The 18243-nt window shown below is 35.4% G+C and overlaps 1 protein-coding gene across 3 annotated transcripts in view; it reads left to right on the top strand.

The window, feature by feature from the left end:
• LOC150094438 (rho GTPase-activating protein 12-like) overlaps window positions 1-17658 on the top strand; it is a 413607-nt gene extending 395949 nt beyond the window's left edge. For all 3 annotated transcript variants that reach the window (XM_090412339.1, XM_090412341.1, XM_090412338.1), the window contains 2 exons: window positions 8972-9077; window positions 15724-17658. In XM_090412339.1, coding sequence (XP_090268465.1) covers window positions 8972-9077; window positions 15724-15895 — 278 coding nt within the window. In that variant the 3' untranslated portion in view covers window positions 15896-17658. The remainder of the gene's footprint in view (window positions 1-8971; window positions 9078-15723) is intronic.
• The last annotated feature ends 585 nt before the right edge of the window (window positions 17659-18243 follow it).

The raw sequence follows: 18243 nt of genomic DNA, 5'->3' as shown, positions 1-18243 counted from the left end.
GTTATGAGACACACTGAAGAACTCTCTTGTGATGTATTTGAAAACTTAGAACTTTTCTGTGCTTGTACTTTCTTTTCTTTAGCTTTGGATGAATCTGCTGACATATATGATATGGCTCAGTTAAGCATTTTAAGTTAAGCAATTGATAATTTTAACGTTTTTGAAGAATGAATTACTTCATGGAAAAACAAGAGGATCAGACATTTGAGAGAGTAAAATCATGCCTAGAAAATCTACAAGTGTATTCTAGTAAACTCATCAGTATTTACTAGTAATTCTAGTAAACTCATGGAATGACTTCAATGATATGTATAATGAGTTGCTGGGACTACAACTTTGGTAGAAAACATTTTCTGTCATCCTTCACTAAAATATCACTGCATTATACACCAAGAGTCACAGCATGTTATGTTACCGGATGTGAAATGCATGAATAAAATTAGAGCAAGATTAATTCTCAGACGAGAATTCAGAGAATATTGTGAAATGTTAAATTTGGAATATGGCAATCTTTGTTCTTCATTGTGAGGTGCACTGGCTTTCTAGAGGACAAGTTCTGAGTAGATTTTGGAAAGTGAAAAATACTGTTCATAATTTTCTAGAAGAGAAAAATTAGCTTCTTGAGGAAAGAGTCCTTTTATGTGATAATAATTGGCTGTTTTATTTAGCATTTTTAATGTAAATGATATCAGTGCATTCAAAATGGAGTTAAAACTGTTTACCAGTTAGGAAATAAGGATTTGAGTAAGTTTCTGCACTTAAAAAGCAGGGTGAATGTGCTTAAGATATGGCAATTTTACAAAATATATTGAAAAAATCAGGTTATTGCAAGAGTCAGTTGAAAGTCGTTTTCGTGATTTTGCTAAAGGGGACTTCATACTTGTATTTATAAACCCATTTTTACTTCGTGAAGAAAAAATCTTCATACTTGCATTTATAAACCCATTTTTACTTCGTGACTAAAAAACAAAATCTTGATGCCTAGTAACATACAAATGAAACTTATTGACTTGAAAACAAATTCATTATTGAATATGAAATTCGATGAGCTTCCCTCAGTCTCAAATGCTTCTCTAATTTAACTCCAGACATTAAAAGCTTGGTGTCTCATTAATGTAAGTAATGTGTATCTTGTTTTTATATTAAATCAAATATATCATGTCTGTATTGAATATGTCATCATCATCAGATTCCTGATATATACCCTCAAGGGATGTACAGGATCTGATAGTACTACATGAAAAATTACATCATTACTAACTTCCTATCTACAATTTTCTTCCAAATCAGTCTGCTACCTATCAAGACTCCAACATTATCAGATCTTATATTTCTATCTTCTAAGGCACTTTTTACTGTATTAATCCACCTATATCTTGGTCTTCCTCTGGGTCTTTTTCCTGCCAACCTGGCAAAGAATACTTCTTTTGCTAATCTTTCCTCCCCCATTCTGTTTAAGTGACCATACCACTGAGATCTCTGCTAATGCATTCCTAGATGCTGACAATGTCAAGTTCTCTCCTAATATCCTCGTTTTTAATATGATATTGCCATTGATGCCATCTGTTCATGATCCTAATCTTTCTCAGGACTCTCATATCTGTGGTCTCTAGTCTTTGGTCAATTGTTTTACTTCTGACCCAGCTCTCAGATTCATAAGTTAAAATTGGCTTGAATACTGTCTTGTATACAGCTAATTTAGTGTTTGGTCTAATTTCTCTCTTATTCCATATAAATTTATTCAGTTGACTTACTACCATACCAGCTTTGTTGATTCTGTTGTCTATTTCCATATTTAATTTACCATCTACACTAAAAACTGTGCATAAGTAGCTGAAATATTTTACTTATTCTATAGGTTCTCCATTCACAATGCAGTTAATATTTTCAATATTTCTGCCTATTTTCATAGTCTTCGTCATTTTAATGCTGACCTTCATACCATATCTATTACAACAGTTATGCACTTTAGTCAGGGAATCTTGCAGACTTGTACTGCATTTATTTAGAAGTATAACATTATCCACTTAAAGCAAAGAGCTGATATTAACATTTCCAATTTTGATATCAGGTTTAATACCACTTTATTTCATAATGTGATCCATATAGATAATGAATAACAGAATAATAATAATGAATAACAGAGGGGATAATGTACATCCTTGTCTCACACCAGATTTAACATTAAACCATCTTCCTGTACTTCAATTCTAACTGCCGCCGACTTACGACTCAAATAAAGACAAAGTATTGCTTGATATAATGCCCCATTGACACCATATAACTGTAGTGTATTGAATAGCTTCTCTCTTGGCACCTTGTCATATGCCTTTTCCAAATTGACAAAACTTAAATACAGATCTTAGTTATATTCCCATGCTTTCTTGACTATTTGTTGTAAAGCGAAGATCTGATCCTGACAGCCTCTATTTGACCTGAATCCAGCTTGTCCTTCACCAAGCTTATCTTCCACAATCCTTCTCAACCGTTTCTCAAGTATATTTGCATATGTCTTACCAGGAACACTCAGTAGGAAAATACCTCTGCAATTCTCGCATTCAGTTTTATTTCCTTTTTATATATGGTACTATGAGAGCTCTACTCCAGTCATCTGGTATTCATCCCTCTGTCCAGGCCTTCTGAACTATGCAGTGCAGCCACTGTAAGACTTTTATACCTCCATACTTGAGCATTTCTGGTCGAATATCATCTACTCCTGCTGCCTTTCCACATTTCAGACTTTTGATGGCTTTTTCTACTTCAAGTATGGATATGTATTCCTGACTGCATGTCTGGTCATTGTTTTTTACCACTGTGCTGTCATCACTGCTTATTTCATTTAGCAATTTTTCAAAGTAATTACTCCATACTTCAAGGATATCTTTTTCTCCTGTTCCATGTCACCTCTATCATCTTTAATTCCTTTTACAACACTCTTTCCTCCATTTCTGAGCTTCTTCAACAACTTCCAGAATTGAATATGTCTGTAGGAATATATTTTTACAGGGAGATTTTAAGGGTACAAGAGTTGTAGGGTACATCTGAACTGGTACATGAAAAAATTGGTGCATGGAACATAAATGGTTGGCCACCCCTGGTTTTTGAATATCAAGTGTTTTTGTAACATTAAGTTGATAATCATTATCCTTTGTCCACAATGCCAGTTTACTTAAATCATCCTGCAGGATGTCTACATCAGAGCCTTTGAAGGTTTAATGTCATCTGATAATTCATATGGCATCCGTTTGCTTAGCTTCCATGATTTTTCCAATTGATGCCAGTGTAAACGAATTGTTTCACCACTCACGTTAAAATTTGCGAAAGTTCCTGGCATGTTAATCTTGAATTATTTTCAACAGCTGCATGTAATTCTTCATTATCAATAATTGGAGGCTCTTCCTGAACGTGGTGCATCTTCAAGTGTTTCATCACCCGGAACGTATTTTGTTAAACCATTTCTGCACAGTAATTCTGCTACCGCATCTTTTCCAAATGCCACACGTATCTTACAGGACACTTCTGAAACTTTCGAATCGATTTTAAATTTGTAGAGCACACAAGCCCAAATTACACCAGGTTCAACTGATATTGCAAAATGGTTCAAAGTCACAGAAAAAAGAGTATATACGCATCAGTCAATCGGTGCACTCTAACCAAGTTAGAGTGCACCGATTGACTGATGCGTATCTGTGTCTTATTATGCACATAAAAAAATTGCACTCTACAAACCACTACAAAATAAAACAAGTCATTACAGTGAACTCTAATGAAAACCGCACATACTTTTTTTTGGTCACCTGATATATTGCTCCCACACGTGGTCATAAGGCCTGTAGCAAATAAATGCTATGTGTGAGCTAATACCAAAAAAATGTATATTTTCACATAACTTATTTGTATAAGTACCAAATACAAAAGTTGTCTCCTGCTCAAATAGCAGTCAAGCCATTTGGTTCTTCTTTAAGTCTGTTGATTAAAACTTCTGCCTTTTCTGTTTCCTTTCACATCATGATGGCAACATCACTTAAAGATAAGGACAACTTCTTGGCCATTGGTATTTTTCTCATCTCTGAAATTGACAACAAAGACAAATCTCTTTCCACTTTCCACTGTATCATGAACTACTTATTAGAATACCTCTTATCTTTCAGGAAGATGTCAAAAAAAAAATCCTCAATAATCTTAATACTCAAGTTTCCTGTCTGGTGTGGTATCCCTAGAGTTATGTTGAAAACTTGTTTTCTGTAATTAACATCCATCCTATATCACCTATACAAGCTGTCATATTCATCTAAATTCATCCATAAGCACGAAAGCAAGTTTTTATCCAGTCTGTCTCAAAAATAAGGGTAATTCAAGTCAGCCATCTATCATCTCACTGCCCTCATCTCAGCACTCTCAAACGTAATGGAGAAGGTCATTCACACCAGGGCATGTTTCATGCTGTACTAATGCAACATGAGGCCTGACACACAGCCCAGTATGAATGTGTTAATGGCCAACATTTTCTATACCCGAAGATCCATCAATTAGTGATTACTAATATCGATTCTGCCCTTCTCATTCTATGGCAGATCCCATAGCTAACCTTAGGTACAAGCCTCCTTGGAAAAGTTAGAGAACGTTGTGCTGTTCTCAATATTTCCAAGGCATTTGATGGAATGTAAAACTACATAAATTCCAAATCTGCCTGACTTTGGAATACTACTCTCACAACTTAGTGGTATACCAATAACCTACTTGATTCTATCCAAAGGAGGGCAGTCCAGTTCATTGATTCCTCTCTTACACCTCCACTCCAGTTGCTCCCTCTGAGATGTCGTCCTCTGTAGGTATTTTCGTGGACAAAGAAAGTTCTTTTGATCTGGCCATATTTTTTCCTAAGATTAGAACATGAGCAGCTTCTTGTAACATAACTTACTTTCTAGTTTCAACCCTATCAAATGAACTTCTCTTCCTCCTTTTGTTTATTTTTTTCATAGTTTGGAAACCCTGTTCTGAGGAACTTTTTCAAATCGTTTAGGTCTCCAATAAGCAGGATGATGAAATTCATCTCCTATCTAAAGACATTGATAAACATCCATGCTCTCTGCAGGATTCAAACCCACAACCTTTTGGTTAGAGAGCAGATATGCTAATTATTCAGCCAAGCAGGCTAGCTAATTACAGAGTAGAGTCAAAAGTTATGTCATGTAAGAATCATAAGATATGTATACAGATTTAAAATATTACCTTTACTTTCAAAATATTATGGATATGAATAGCATCTCTGTAGCATGGCCAATAGCAATATATCCTTTGGTGAAAACACAGCTTTGATTCCAGGCATGAGAGACAGTTATAAAGGCTTAATGACTAAAAATTGGGTTTTTATTTGGTTGTTAATGTACAAAGATATAAACCAATAAGTTTCACCACAAACTACATGCAGCTTCTTTGGAATGAAAACAAAATAAATGTATGGCTAACAAATGTAAAATATCAGTTAACGAGTGAGCTTCCAGGAACCATTGTAGTATAAATAATAGAAACATGTGGAGACATTGGAAGGTGACACGAGTCATCTATATTTCAGCATTGTTCAAAGATGATTAGCTGAAAAATTGAAATCTAGCATGTGAAGAGATCTGATAAAGGATTTCCAAATGTCACTTAGAATCAGTCCTTGGTTTTTATTGAGAGCCATGAGAAAAAATGACCATGTGGATTCTTTTATCTGACAAGAGAGGAAGTTTTCGTTGAGATAAGGTATAGAGCTTTTGTTTCAATCAGTGTCATGATTGTGTGTGGGTGGAAAGAGTAATATACTAAACCTCCACTTCCTTCTCTATCATAAGAGATGTCTCCCAGATGTTTTTTATTATCTCAAAACTTCTAGATGTCTGATCTCTGTAAGGAAGGCCACAAGAACAAAGAATTATGTAAACCCCAGAGTGTTTATAGAAGGGGGGGGGTGCTGTCTTCTTTTGGGGGAGTGGAGGTACATATGGTGAGAACAAGTTTGTATGGCACTCTGATATCATGAGATTTGAGGAGAATTGGAGGTTTTTGCTTGAGAGCTCATCATTGTAAGGGATTGAAACCTAACCTTTATGGTGCATATCAGGATTTGGCTGTTGAGTGGGATTGGAGAATAATACTTTTTGACCAGTTTTCTAGAATATCCATTAAGCATGAGTTGATGGAGTAGAAATTGCAGTTTTGCATTTCTCTTTTCTCCATTTTTTAGGATAGAGATAGCACATTTTTTTAAGAGTCATTCATTTTTTTTTTTTTTTGTAGGATGATGCAGAGATGATTAATGGAAATAAATCCATTTTGAACTCGTGATAAATGTCTAATGTTAAACTGTTTTGAGCAAAGTAAAGAAACTTTAGCTTATTGAAGGTGCTCAGCATATTGAAAAATATCAATGTAAATACCGCAGTGGGACTGGATGTCATGTCAGTCCAAGTACTAAGTGATTGTGCAAGAGAATTGGCACTACCTCTAATGAAGTTGTTCAACCTAAGGCTCAGCTCTGGCAAATTTTCAAGAAAGTAGAGAGAGGATAAGATAGCACCTTTATATGAATGTGGCTCCAAGACAGAAGTAGCAAATTACAGACCAATTAACATCTCTGCAGTGATTGTTAAAGTATTGGAAAAGTTGGTTAAAGATAAAATTTAGCAAGTTGTGCATACTCTATGATGTTCATGAGCAGCATTACTTTGTAAGAGGTAGGTTCTGTCTCGGTAATTTACTCAAATTTTATAACAGAGTTACTGCAGAATTAGACAAGAGAAATGACTACATCGTGATACTACCGGACTTTGCAAAGGCATCTGATAGAGATAGCACATTTTTTAAGAGTAATTCATATTTTTTTTTGTTGGGTGGTGCAGAGATGATGAATGGAAATAAAGTCCATTTTGAACTTGTGATAAATGTCTAATGTTAAACTGTTTTTGAGCAAAGTAAGGAAACTGTTTAGCTTGGCAGTGCTATTTTCAAGATAATGAAGATGTTAACATATCTCTACCAGGGTTTTGAATTGGCTAGTTCTACGAACCTTTTTTATAAATTTTCCAAGTAGAAATCAGTATATGGGGAAAGACAAGTAACATTTTATGGCTAGGTCAAAACTTTGTTTGAAGAGTTGATCATTCCGTTGAAAGTAATTAAATTGCAGGTAGTGTTTAAAGAACTCGTGTAACCTCAGGAGGAAAGAGATTTTCATTGAGGTTCAGAACTTTGTCAACCAGGAAATTTGTGTACAGCGAAATGATGTCGAGACTGGCCTGGATGTCACATAACATGATCGTAATATCGAATAGTCATGGACAAAATGTGAGGTGTTCTTGATGAAAGAGTCTGAATATCAAATAATGTTCAGCAAATTTGATAGGTGTGTGGATAAGAGGTAAGTAATCATATTTAGCTGTCGAGTGGCATTAGAGAATAGTATTTTTTTACTAGTTTTCTAGGATATCCACAAGGCTGGTATATTCTATTCACTATCAGTCTTAGGTTTATACCAGACTTGTGGATATCCTAGAAAACTGGTCAAAAAATACTATTCTCCAATTTCACTCAACAGCAAAATCCTGATATGCCATAGAGGCTTAGTTTCAATCCCTTACATCAACAAGCTCTCATGCAAAATTGCCAATCAAACCTCATATCAGTGGCATACTACAAACCTGTCCTCACCATACAGACCTCCACTCTCCCACCAAAAACTGTAACTCCCTCCCTCCTTTCTAAAACATTCTGGGGTTTACAGAATTCTTCATTCTTGTGGCCTTCCTTAATAAAGAACATCTCAGAGACATAATTATAATCAGGCAGAGACATATCTCATGATAGAGTAGGAAGATTGGTTTAGACTATCACTCTTCCCACACACACACACACACACCATGACACCAATTAGAACAAAAGCGCTATACCTTATTTAAAAGAAAACTTTTTCTCTTGCAAATAAAAGAATCCACCATGGTCATTTTTTCTTAATAAGAAGCAGGGATTGATTCTAAAGTGATGTTTTTGAAAATCCTTTATCAGATCTCTTCACATGCCAGATGTGAAGAGATCTGATATGTTAACTTTTTACGTTGACAAACTTATAATTAACATTTGCTAGTCGTACATTTATACGTGTGTGTGTGTGTTTTTTTCCGAGGTCTTATCATGTGAGAGCACTCTACTCCATTCTGCAACATACACATCTCACTGTCTCATTTTTTTACTCATTAAGTTTCATTGTACAAGGACTTTTCTACTAAAGATTGAATTGGCCTTCTCATATTTTTTGTAAATGATGCAGTTTTTTTCCCTCCCTCCTGCCAAATACACAAACATCCAGAGTATGCATGCAAACCTACACCTTTTATTACTCCCCCCATTTCCTTCCACTGACCTCCATTTTTCTATCTTAATTTTCTCTCACACACATTAGCAATTTGCTTTTTCAAGTAAATAAAAAGTGATGTTTTATTTACATTCTCAAATTTGATTTGCTTTATTTTTATTTGTTTTCATTAAATTTATTTTCATGTTATTTTTCTCTGCTGTTAGTTCTTTTACAAAGAAGTATAAATAAGAAAATAAAGTATTTTAAATACTTAGTTTTAAGTTGAAGTCGATAGTTGATTAACTAACTTGATTATAATTATGTCATCGGAAGGGGGTAAATGAAAGCTAAACAGTAAATGATTGATGCTGTAATCATGGTATTATGATTACAGCATCATAGTACTATGTATCATGCTGCTGTAATGTCAAAAACGAATATTAAGAATCACATCGAGAAAGTGATGTGAATTTGGAATGAATAAAAAGGAATGGTATGAAATTTGAATACTAATTTTAAGTACTTTATTATTATTCATTTTTTATACTAAAAAAACAATTAAATTATGCTTTTTATGTGTGAATAATTATTACATTAAGATTTCTCTTTCCCTCCCCACATTTTATAACTTGATAGGCTTGCCAGACCGAACTAGCAAGCTTAGAAAATTGAAAGATCTTGTGAAAAGTCTTCCACAGTCAAATTATGACACACTGAAGTTCCTTCTTCAGCACTTGCTCAGGTAGTATTTTTTATTTTTGTACAGCATAATTTTATAAGATAGAAATTAAATTAATAATAGCAAATGGATGTGATAGTTCATTATGTCGGCAGTATCATCTAGGTAATTTTTTTTTTAAAACTATAGGGAATTCTCATGTAAATGAGAATTTTCTACATATCACACACAGATATTTTTATGCTTATTATCTATGAAGTGTGCAAATTATTTGGAATATAGAACTATATATATATGGATTTGCTCTGCTGAGAGATATTTTTTGAAAAGATTAAATGACTGAAAGCAAAAAATGCTATTTTATTAAGTTGATTGCGCGACTAGTTTCGTCTTCATAGAAGATTTCTGCGGGCGCATAACAAGAGGGGACAACCAACAAACAATTGCGAAAGAACAAAAAATCTATACATTAAAGCATTAGTGTATTAACATTTGAAGCTGTTCTGTGTATCTCCTTATTGTTGGGCGTATGCATGTGTTGAACATCTCATGAATGCAGTTGGATGACAGTCAGAGATTATAGCTGAGGTTGGTGTTAATGTATTTGATTGAGGACAATTTCTTTGGATTCCACAATTCTTCTTTCTAGTTCATCGTAGCATCGAAAGATAGTTTCATATTTGTCCCATAAGACTGGATGAATGAAGTTTTCCTCATTAGCATCAGCAGAATTCAGAACATGGTTTGACAAAGCACTAGCTCTGGTTCTGTTGTATGTGATGTCTCTTTTATGTTCCTCAAGACATAATTCGATGGATTTTTCCATCTCTGGCCAAAATAAGGTTTATTGCAGTTGCACCAAATTCAGTAAATACCAGGATATTTCAGGTTGTTATGTTTTTGCTTGGGCCGACTGAGCAAGGAATGGAGTTTCAGAAGAGGAGTGAAAGAAGTCCGGATGTTGTATTTTTTAAGAACTTTGGCTCATTTTGGCGAAACGGAACTGATATATAGTAGGGATATGAAGCCTTTTTCACTATTTCTATCTTCGGTACGGTGAGGAGAAGGATTGAAAAGTAACTTGTTAACTGTTTGTTTCGAATAACCATTTTATTGAAAGGATGTAAGAAGAAACTGAAGTTCCTTGTTAATATCTTCTCCACACAGGAGTGAGCGAGCATGTTTGCCTAGCGTAAAGATAATACCAAGTTTTTGAGGTGGATAGTGATGTGACTGTGCATGGAGATATCTGTTGGTGTGAGTTGGTCTCCTGTAAATAGAGATTGTTAATTTCTCAGAAATAAGAGTGAGCTTGGCATCCAATGATATCAAAAATAGTCCATATCAGGCTTGGTATAGTTTTCTTCCTTATTAAGAAAGAAAACAATGCAGATGCCCATTACACAATGACCCCTATATCCTTTCACCAGAAAGAGATCAGAAAAATATTGTCCAAATTAGATGCAAAAAAAAAGTCTCCTGGCCCTGATGGCATTACTTCAGTTGTCTTAAAGCTTTGTGCTTCAGAACTGACTCCTATTCTATGTCACCTCTATATACTCTCTTATTCCATTGATATCTTTTTTCACCATGTGGAAATTGGCCTATGTTCAACCCATTCCCAAGACAGGTGAAAAATCATTGCCATCAACCTACCACCCTATCTCACTCACCTCAGTCCTGTCTAAAGTAATGGAGAGAACCATGAATTCCCAACTCCTACACTACCTCAAAGATACCCAGCTAATAAGCAACCACCAGTATGGATTCTGTCACTATTGATCAACAGGAGATCTACTCACATACTGTATGTCACCCATCTTTGGACAAATGCCATGGAGAAGTTTGGTGAATCTCAAGTGGTTGCATTTGATATCTCCAAAGCTTTTAACTGGGTCTGGCACAAAGGCTTACTAAGCAAACTCCCATAATTTGGTCTGTCTTGGGACTTCTGCAGTTGAATTGCCAGCTTCTGTCTGGATGCACACTACTATGTGCAATGGTGAATAGTTCCTTATCCTCTCACCATTCAACTAATGCTGGAGTTCCACAAGATTCTGCTCTCTCACTAACTCTCTCTTCCTTCTGTATTGACCTACTTCAGTTGACCTCCAACCCTACACAGTTTTGCAGATGATAGCACATTGCATTCCTCCCTTTCATTTGATAAACCTTACTCTACACAAATCACCTCAACCTACAGAGTTTGAACACCGCTGCCCTCAGTTCTGATCTCCAACTTATCCTTCAATGGGGTTAGGACAACCTCATCAGTTTCATTGCTAGCAAACCCCAGTTCTGCCTTATTTTTTCACAAAAAGAGAAAAATGTTTGTCCCTGTATTACCTTTGACAATACTTAAATTTCCAGAAGAGATGACATTTCTCTTCCTTGGAATCACCCTAACATCATGCCCCTCCTGGCATAAACACATCACAGCCATTGCCTCCTCAGCTTCCAAAAAACTAGGATTTCTCTTTCCCCTCAAGATGTTACTTCTCCTCTGAACAGCTGTTAACCTTATGCAAATTACAAATCTGCCCATCGATTTCAATACTGCTCTCATATTTGGGGTGGGGCCTTTAAGAGCTCCCACGAAATGCTTGACTCAATACAGAGTAGGGCAATTTGATTAATAACCCATCTCTTACCAACTCACTCCTTCTACTTTCGCATAGGCATTTCATTTCTGCAGTATGTGTATTCTATAAATGTTCATATGAATTAGCATCCATAATCCCCCCCCCCACACACACACACACTCAGTACTTAGTCATTGGACAGGTGCAGCTGCCACCCAACATCCCTTCACAAGGAAAAGGAACCCACAAAACACATTTCTCTTCCTCCTCTTTCATTCCTACTACTATATTGTGGAGCAGTCTTTCCCCTTATGTGTTTCCCAAGGAATATAATATACGGACTTTTAAATCCAATGTAGACAAGTTTCTACTTTCTTAATCCACTACCCATATACCGTACTAACATGCTATAGGTTGGTTAATCACCCTCTTTTGTGTGGGCTCAACATTTTAAAAAAAAAATTATTTTTCTGTATGAATGCTGATAATAGTCTATGCAAAAATTTTTTTGCTTCATCTTGGACATTTTTCAGTTATTTGTACAATGTGCTGTACAAAAAGATAATACTTTTGCCGTTATCTGTTCAAAATCTGCTGGCTTGCATTGCTGGTAACAGTCTTTACATGTATGAACTGTGAATAAATTTGAATTAAAGCATAATGAATATGATGACTATATCAGAAGTATTTTCACATGTATTTTTGTGTTGCATTATACTGTTATTATTATCCAGGCCTCCATGGAGTCAAAACCCCCATCGTGGGAGGTCGTTTTGAGGAAACAAAGTTTATCATACCACTCCTTGAATCCATTGACCGTTTTTGCTCTAACCACTCTCTCAGGCAATGCATTCCACGGTTCAACCACCCTCCATGCAAAGAAACCACTCCTCACGCTCTTGCTCACAGCCTCCTTTCGTAACTTCCAGGGATGGTCCCTTGTCATCACTCCTTCCTGCTATTCGACCAAGCGAAAGAACTCCCCAATGTCTATCCTATATCTGCCTCTCAACAGTTTAAAAGTCTCAATCATATCACCTCTCCTTCTTCTATCCACCAAACTCTGCATTCCATATTCCCTCAGTTGATCCTCATAACTGACATTGTGCAGTCCTGAAATCATCTTTGTTATCTGCCTCTGTACCCTTTCCACAGTTAATTTATCCCCCTCAAATCCTGGGGACCAAACCTCAAAACAATAGTCTAAGTGTGATTTGATCAGGATCTTATACAATGGTATGATAACTCTTTTATCTCTGCAGATCAGCGTCCTTCTCTGTATTGCAGCAATCGTCTGGGTTATCTTCACCACCTTTGCAATATGCTCCCTGAATTTCAGTTTTCTATCAATTATCACCCCCAGATCTCAGACAAGAGATTTGGGGGTGATAATTCATCACCACCAATTCATCTCCTTTAATTGGGATACTCCTGGCATTAGTATAGAGCATAAAAATGTCACTGCTTCTATAGCTATCACTCTCCCCTCTCAACCCCACTGGATTCAGTGTTACCTGATGTCATTCCCCAAGCACCCATTCCTGCAAGAAGCCACCCCTGCTACCATCCACCCTGGGAATTCTAGTTTCCCTGCATTGATGCACGACTTGTTCAGAAAACAGCAATCTTTCCAGATGACTTCATCCTTCCTCATTCAAATGCAAGTGGTCTCTCGCATACAGTTCCCCTCTGTACTCAAACACCCTCCAAACATCCACATATTCTTGTCCTCTCTTCTTATGCATTCTGGCTATTATGCTATTCAGTATCACTGCTCTTCTGCTCATCTCGTCACAATCATACCTGGGCAACACACACAATCTTTCCTCTCTGTGTTTTCTTTTGCACAACCTCAAGCAAAAATCTCAGATTTCTTGCTGCCTGATTTACATTGCCTCTCAAGTCATTCGTTCCCACCATCACAATCATTTCATCCATCATTTCACCCCTCTTAATTGCCATAGCCACATTTTCTATCATCCTTCCAGGAAAACACACCTATGGCATCCTATCTTGCACACCTAAGATCATAGAGTCTCCATACATCTCCCCCTCTAACCATTCTGTTCCTTCATTGCTCACCTGCATCCCACACTCTCTCTCTCTCTCTCTGTGTTCCTCTACTTACCTGCTGTCCTGGCATCACTCTATTCCAGCACTCCTTCACCTTTCCTCTCTCTGACTGTTTCCATTCTCCCCTCTATCATTCCTATAACTCTCTCTCACTCCCTCTCTTCTGTTTCTATTCTGTCTTCTATCATTCCCAAACCTCTCTGTCATTCCCTCTCTCCTATTGCTTCTATTCTCTCCTCTTCTATCATTCCCAAAACTTTCTCTCACTCCTACTCCAATTCGCCTTGCATTCATCTCCTCCATTCTGCTAATCTCATTTTTCATACTTCTCATCTCATCCACAAGACATTCCAACCCCCCTCTTTCAGCTCGTCTATCCCTCTCTGCAAGTTAGTCGCTCTTATTCACCATTCAGTTACCTTATCAAAACCACCTCCGAAAACTTCACGGTCATTCAAGCCATCCACACTCTCGACTCTTATTTTCTCATTCATATTTCACTCGTCATTCTCTCCTATCACACTACTTGTCTCCCGACATTCATTTCCCATCCCTGAAACAACTAGGTCGGTTATCGAAATATCTAATTCATTACAAAGATAATAAGCCAAAAGGCTATTTTACCGGCAAATTTGTAAATTGAAAGGGAGATGATAAATCCTGTTTTATTTTATAGCCGGGTAAGAAACTCGGGTCGACATTCATAGAGTTTCAGTGCCGAAAAAACTATCGGCGGAACCAAGCGTAAATGATCACTTGGGTATTACAACACCAGGGCAACTCCATGCAAAGGTGGAGCAAGCTCCATCACTAACTTTAATATTCTCTCATAATGTAAAACACAGCTCCTAAGAGATGTATATATACTGTTTTACATCATGAGAAGAGGTCACTGCCCAGACCAGTTTCGACCTTTTTTGAGGTCTCATCAGTGAGTAGGCAGATCTGGAATATCAAGGTTTTAAGTGAACCGAAACTTACATACCTCTACTATCGAATTGCCGAAGTGGTGTACTATAAATTGTTAAATATTGTTAATTACAAAGATAATAAGCCGAAAGGCTATTTTACCGGCGAATTTGTAAATTGAAAGGGAGATGATAAATCCCGTTTTATTTTATAGCTGGGTAAGAAACTCGGGTCGAAATCCATCGACATCCATAGAGTTTCGATGCCGAAAAAACTATCAGCGGAACCAAGTGTAAAACGGGATTTATCATCTCCCTTTCAATCTAATTCATTGATTTCCTCTCACTGCCTGCATTTTGTGCATATATGATCTCCCCCCCCCCTTCTCTCACCTGCCACATAACCAACTCCCGGAAGCATACATGCCACAAACACTGCATGCCACAAAGTCCTTTATTATGTTACGTATAATAGAGTTCTTAAATGGCGGAGGACTTGGTGACTTGTCATTTGTGATTGCAGCTGCGCCCGCCATCATTCCTTACTGCCAAGTAACTACTAAACTAATCGCTAAAAATATATATATAAACACTGTGTCATAGATATATATATATATTGGGGGGTACTCCGCCCCCCCCCCCCCCCAGCGCCTACAGTGCCCCCCTGCCTCTGAGTTCCGGGCTGGTGAGCCGCCGATAAGCTGGTAAGACAAAAAACGTGACATAAAAACGTTTCAAATTTCGGCTTATCTTTTTATGTATAGAGAGTAGATATATATAAACACTAAATATATATATATATAAATGTAAACGCTATATTCAACTATGCTAGATAGCGAAAACTTATCTTCTCTTCCATCGCAAATGCTGCCGACTGTGACCTCGCCTTCTCAGTAACCCAAAAATAGCACACTATATAACAACGAAACTCCAAAAGAATTTACACTATACACCGTTTAAAAAACACTTTTTTTTTTACCACAGCTCAAATCACCCACCGTGTGCTTCAGCGATCCTAGCGCCACTTTCCACATTATACAATAGTCAAAAATTCCTTTATGCCTTATAAGTGAATATAAACCTAAATATAAATTGCATTTTATAAAAATCGTATTTCACTTTTAATTTAACAATTTTTATTTCTAGAGTTACTGTCTACCATATTCAGAACAGAATGCATATTCAGAATATTGCCATTGTATTTGGTCCTACCTTGATGTGGCCTGAAAATGAATCAGGTAACATTGCCCTAGATATGATGCACCAAAACAGAATCATTGAATTTCTTCTCTTGGAGTTTGAAGCTGTTTTCAACTAGCTCATTTTAAAAGCTCATCAACAATTTGGGAGTCATTGTAATATAATTAAAATAAAAGGTTAGCTGTGATCACAGAATATGATCAAGGGTTATAAATAAGACCATAAACAGTTTATTTTACAGGTTGTAATTATAGCATAATTTAAATAGAAATAATATTAAGTTCTTGAACTATCTGTTTATATAACAAATGGAGGGATAATGTACAGGGGAAAAGCATATCCATTTCTCGACATATGTTTTAAAGTATATGGACATGTTTCTCTTTGTGCTTATAAGCACACATGCATTCTTGCTTTATTATTTTTTTTTCTTTTTTTAATCAAATAAACATGATAGCATGTTGAACTGTAATATTATGTTATGAAGATTTTAAACTTCAAATATGTATTATTGGAAGAAACAGTATTTTTTTATGTAGTTTAATTTTTATTATTATATGTCATGTCTTATGATAGATATGAAACGTTTTTCCCCTTTCAAGAGCTTACAGTATTGTAAAGAGAGATATATTACTCTGTATAATTTTTAAATATTTTTCACTTGTAAACTTTTGATAGGAGAAGAGTGGCTCAAGCTAGTGTATTATAAATATGATGTTTGTTAATGTTTATCTACCTTGTACAGTACAATAAGAATTTGATCATAATTTTCCCCCTGTTCCTTAAGGAATACAGATCTAAATGGATATTTTGAATGTTAAAATACATATTTTAGAAATGTTTATTGAGGGAATTATTTTTCACATAGAGAAGTTAAAAATAATTGAAAATAAAGTAATTTGTGATAGGTACATGTTTATTACTATAGTTAAAGAATTGTAATATTTTATTTTTATCCTGCAGTTTGACATTTTTATCCTAGAATATTCATTTAGGGTTCATTCATAAATTTTATTATCCATAAATAATGTAGGGAAATGAAAGAGTGCACAGAGCTGTCAAGTTTCTTGAAAAGAAAATTTAAAATTGGGCATATATTTACAAATAGTTAGATTTTGAATATAGATATATTTGATAATTTATGATTAGTGTTTCCAATTTGTGTTGCAAAAATATATATAAATATTAAATAAAATAGACAAGTCAGAAGAGTAATAATATCCAAATTCAAGCTTCTGTGGACTAAAATAAAAAGTTCCTATGAGATAACTACTTGGAGTTCAAATATATTATAGTATTTAAAATCTGCTTTTATTAACCTAAAGTTATGTAATTTACAGTGTGTGGACTGATTCAGTTTTGTATTTGATAACCTAGGCATTCCACCTTTTTTGAAATGACAATTATGAAAACTCCATTACCTTCTTTTAAGTTTTACACACACACACACATATATATATATATATTTGTTTGTTTGTTTTGTATATATGACTATTTCCAAATTGCCATTTTGTCCAGCCAAGAAAACAAAGTTTATTTAGGCAGATTGTATTTTTATACTTTTACTGCATTAAAATGTAATGAAAGAAATTCAATTCTCTTGTTGGACTTAAACATCATTTATGTAATATATCTCTACTTTAGTGCCTTCGAAATCATTTGTGAGATGTTAGATTTCGTTTCCCACCTTTACAATTTGTTTGATTTGGAAATGCGCAGGAAGCATACCATAAAATGTTGTTGAACTCTATAAAAAAAATATGTATGAAATAATGTTAAGTGATGTACATATATTAGATCGAAAATGAAAGCTTTGTATAAGAAGTAAAGAAACTGTTAATTAGTGTTCCAAATGTGATTTATTAAAAAAAATATATATATATAAAATAATTTGTTTTGCTTTCTCTTTATTTACTTTACATTAAAAAGATACCTAAAACACTTATTTTGACTTGCCATCACAACAAATTCTCAAGTATTTGTTTTGCTGTGTACATTTGCATGTGTACATTTCATCACTTTTTGTCAGTATGGCCTTGTTTGTAGTTATTTTAATAAACTGGATCATAAAACAGTCAGGAAGTGTTTTAAAAATACTTAAATGATGCAATATCAGAATGTGTTTGAAGAATAAATAGAGTAGGAGTGAAATGGATGGGTAATCTAATTAAGCAAGAGATTCCTAAAAAAAAATGATGTGGAAAGAATATAGCGTGCATAAGGATGTCAGTTATGATAATTATAAGCAGCAGGCCAGAAGAGTCACAAGTTTTGTATAGAAAGCTGAGTCTCAGTATGAAAAGAAACTAGTTCTGCAAGTTAAAAACAACCCAACGAATACTATCATTATGCTGCAAGTACCTGAAAGAATGAATTTGAAAGAATAACTCTACTAAATGCAGATGGATTGCAGGTGGCTGATGCTGAAATTATTGTTCAACTAATGAGTAGCCATTTTGCTAAAAG

This window comes from Typopeltis vanoorti, chromosome 22 (assembly GCF_054136105.1).
Source record: "Typopeltis vanoorti isolate ZY-2024b chromosome 22, IOZ_Tvanoo_1.0, whole genome shotgun sequence".
In the NCBI taxonomy this organism is placed as follows: Eukaryota; Metazoa; Arthropoda; class Arachnida; order Uropygi; family Thelyphonidae; genus Typopeltis; species Typopeltis vanoorti.
This window is presented reverse-complemented; position numbering and strand designations above follow the sequence as displayed.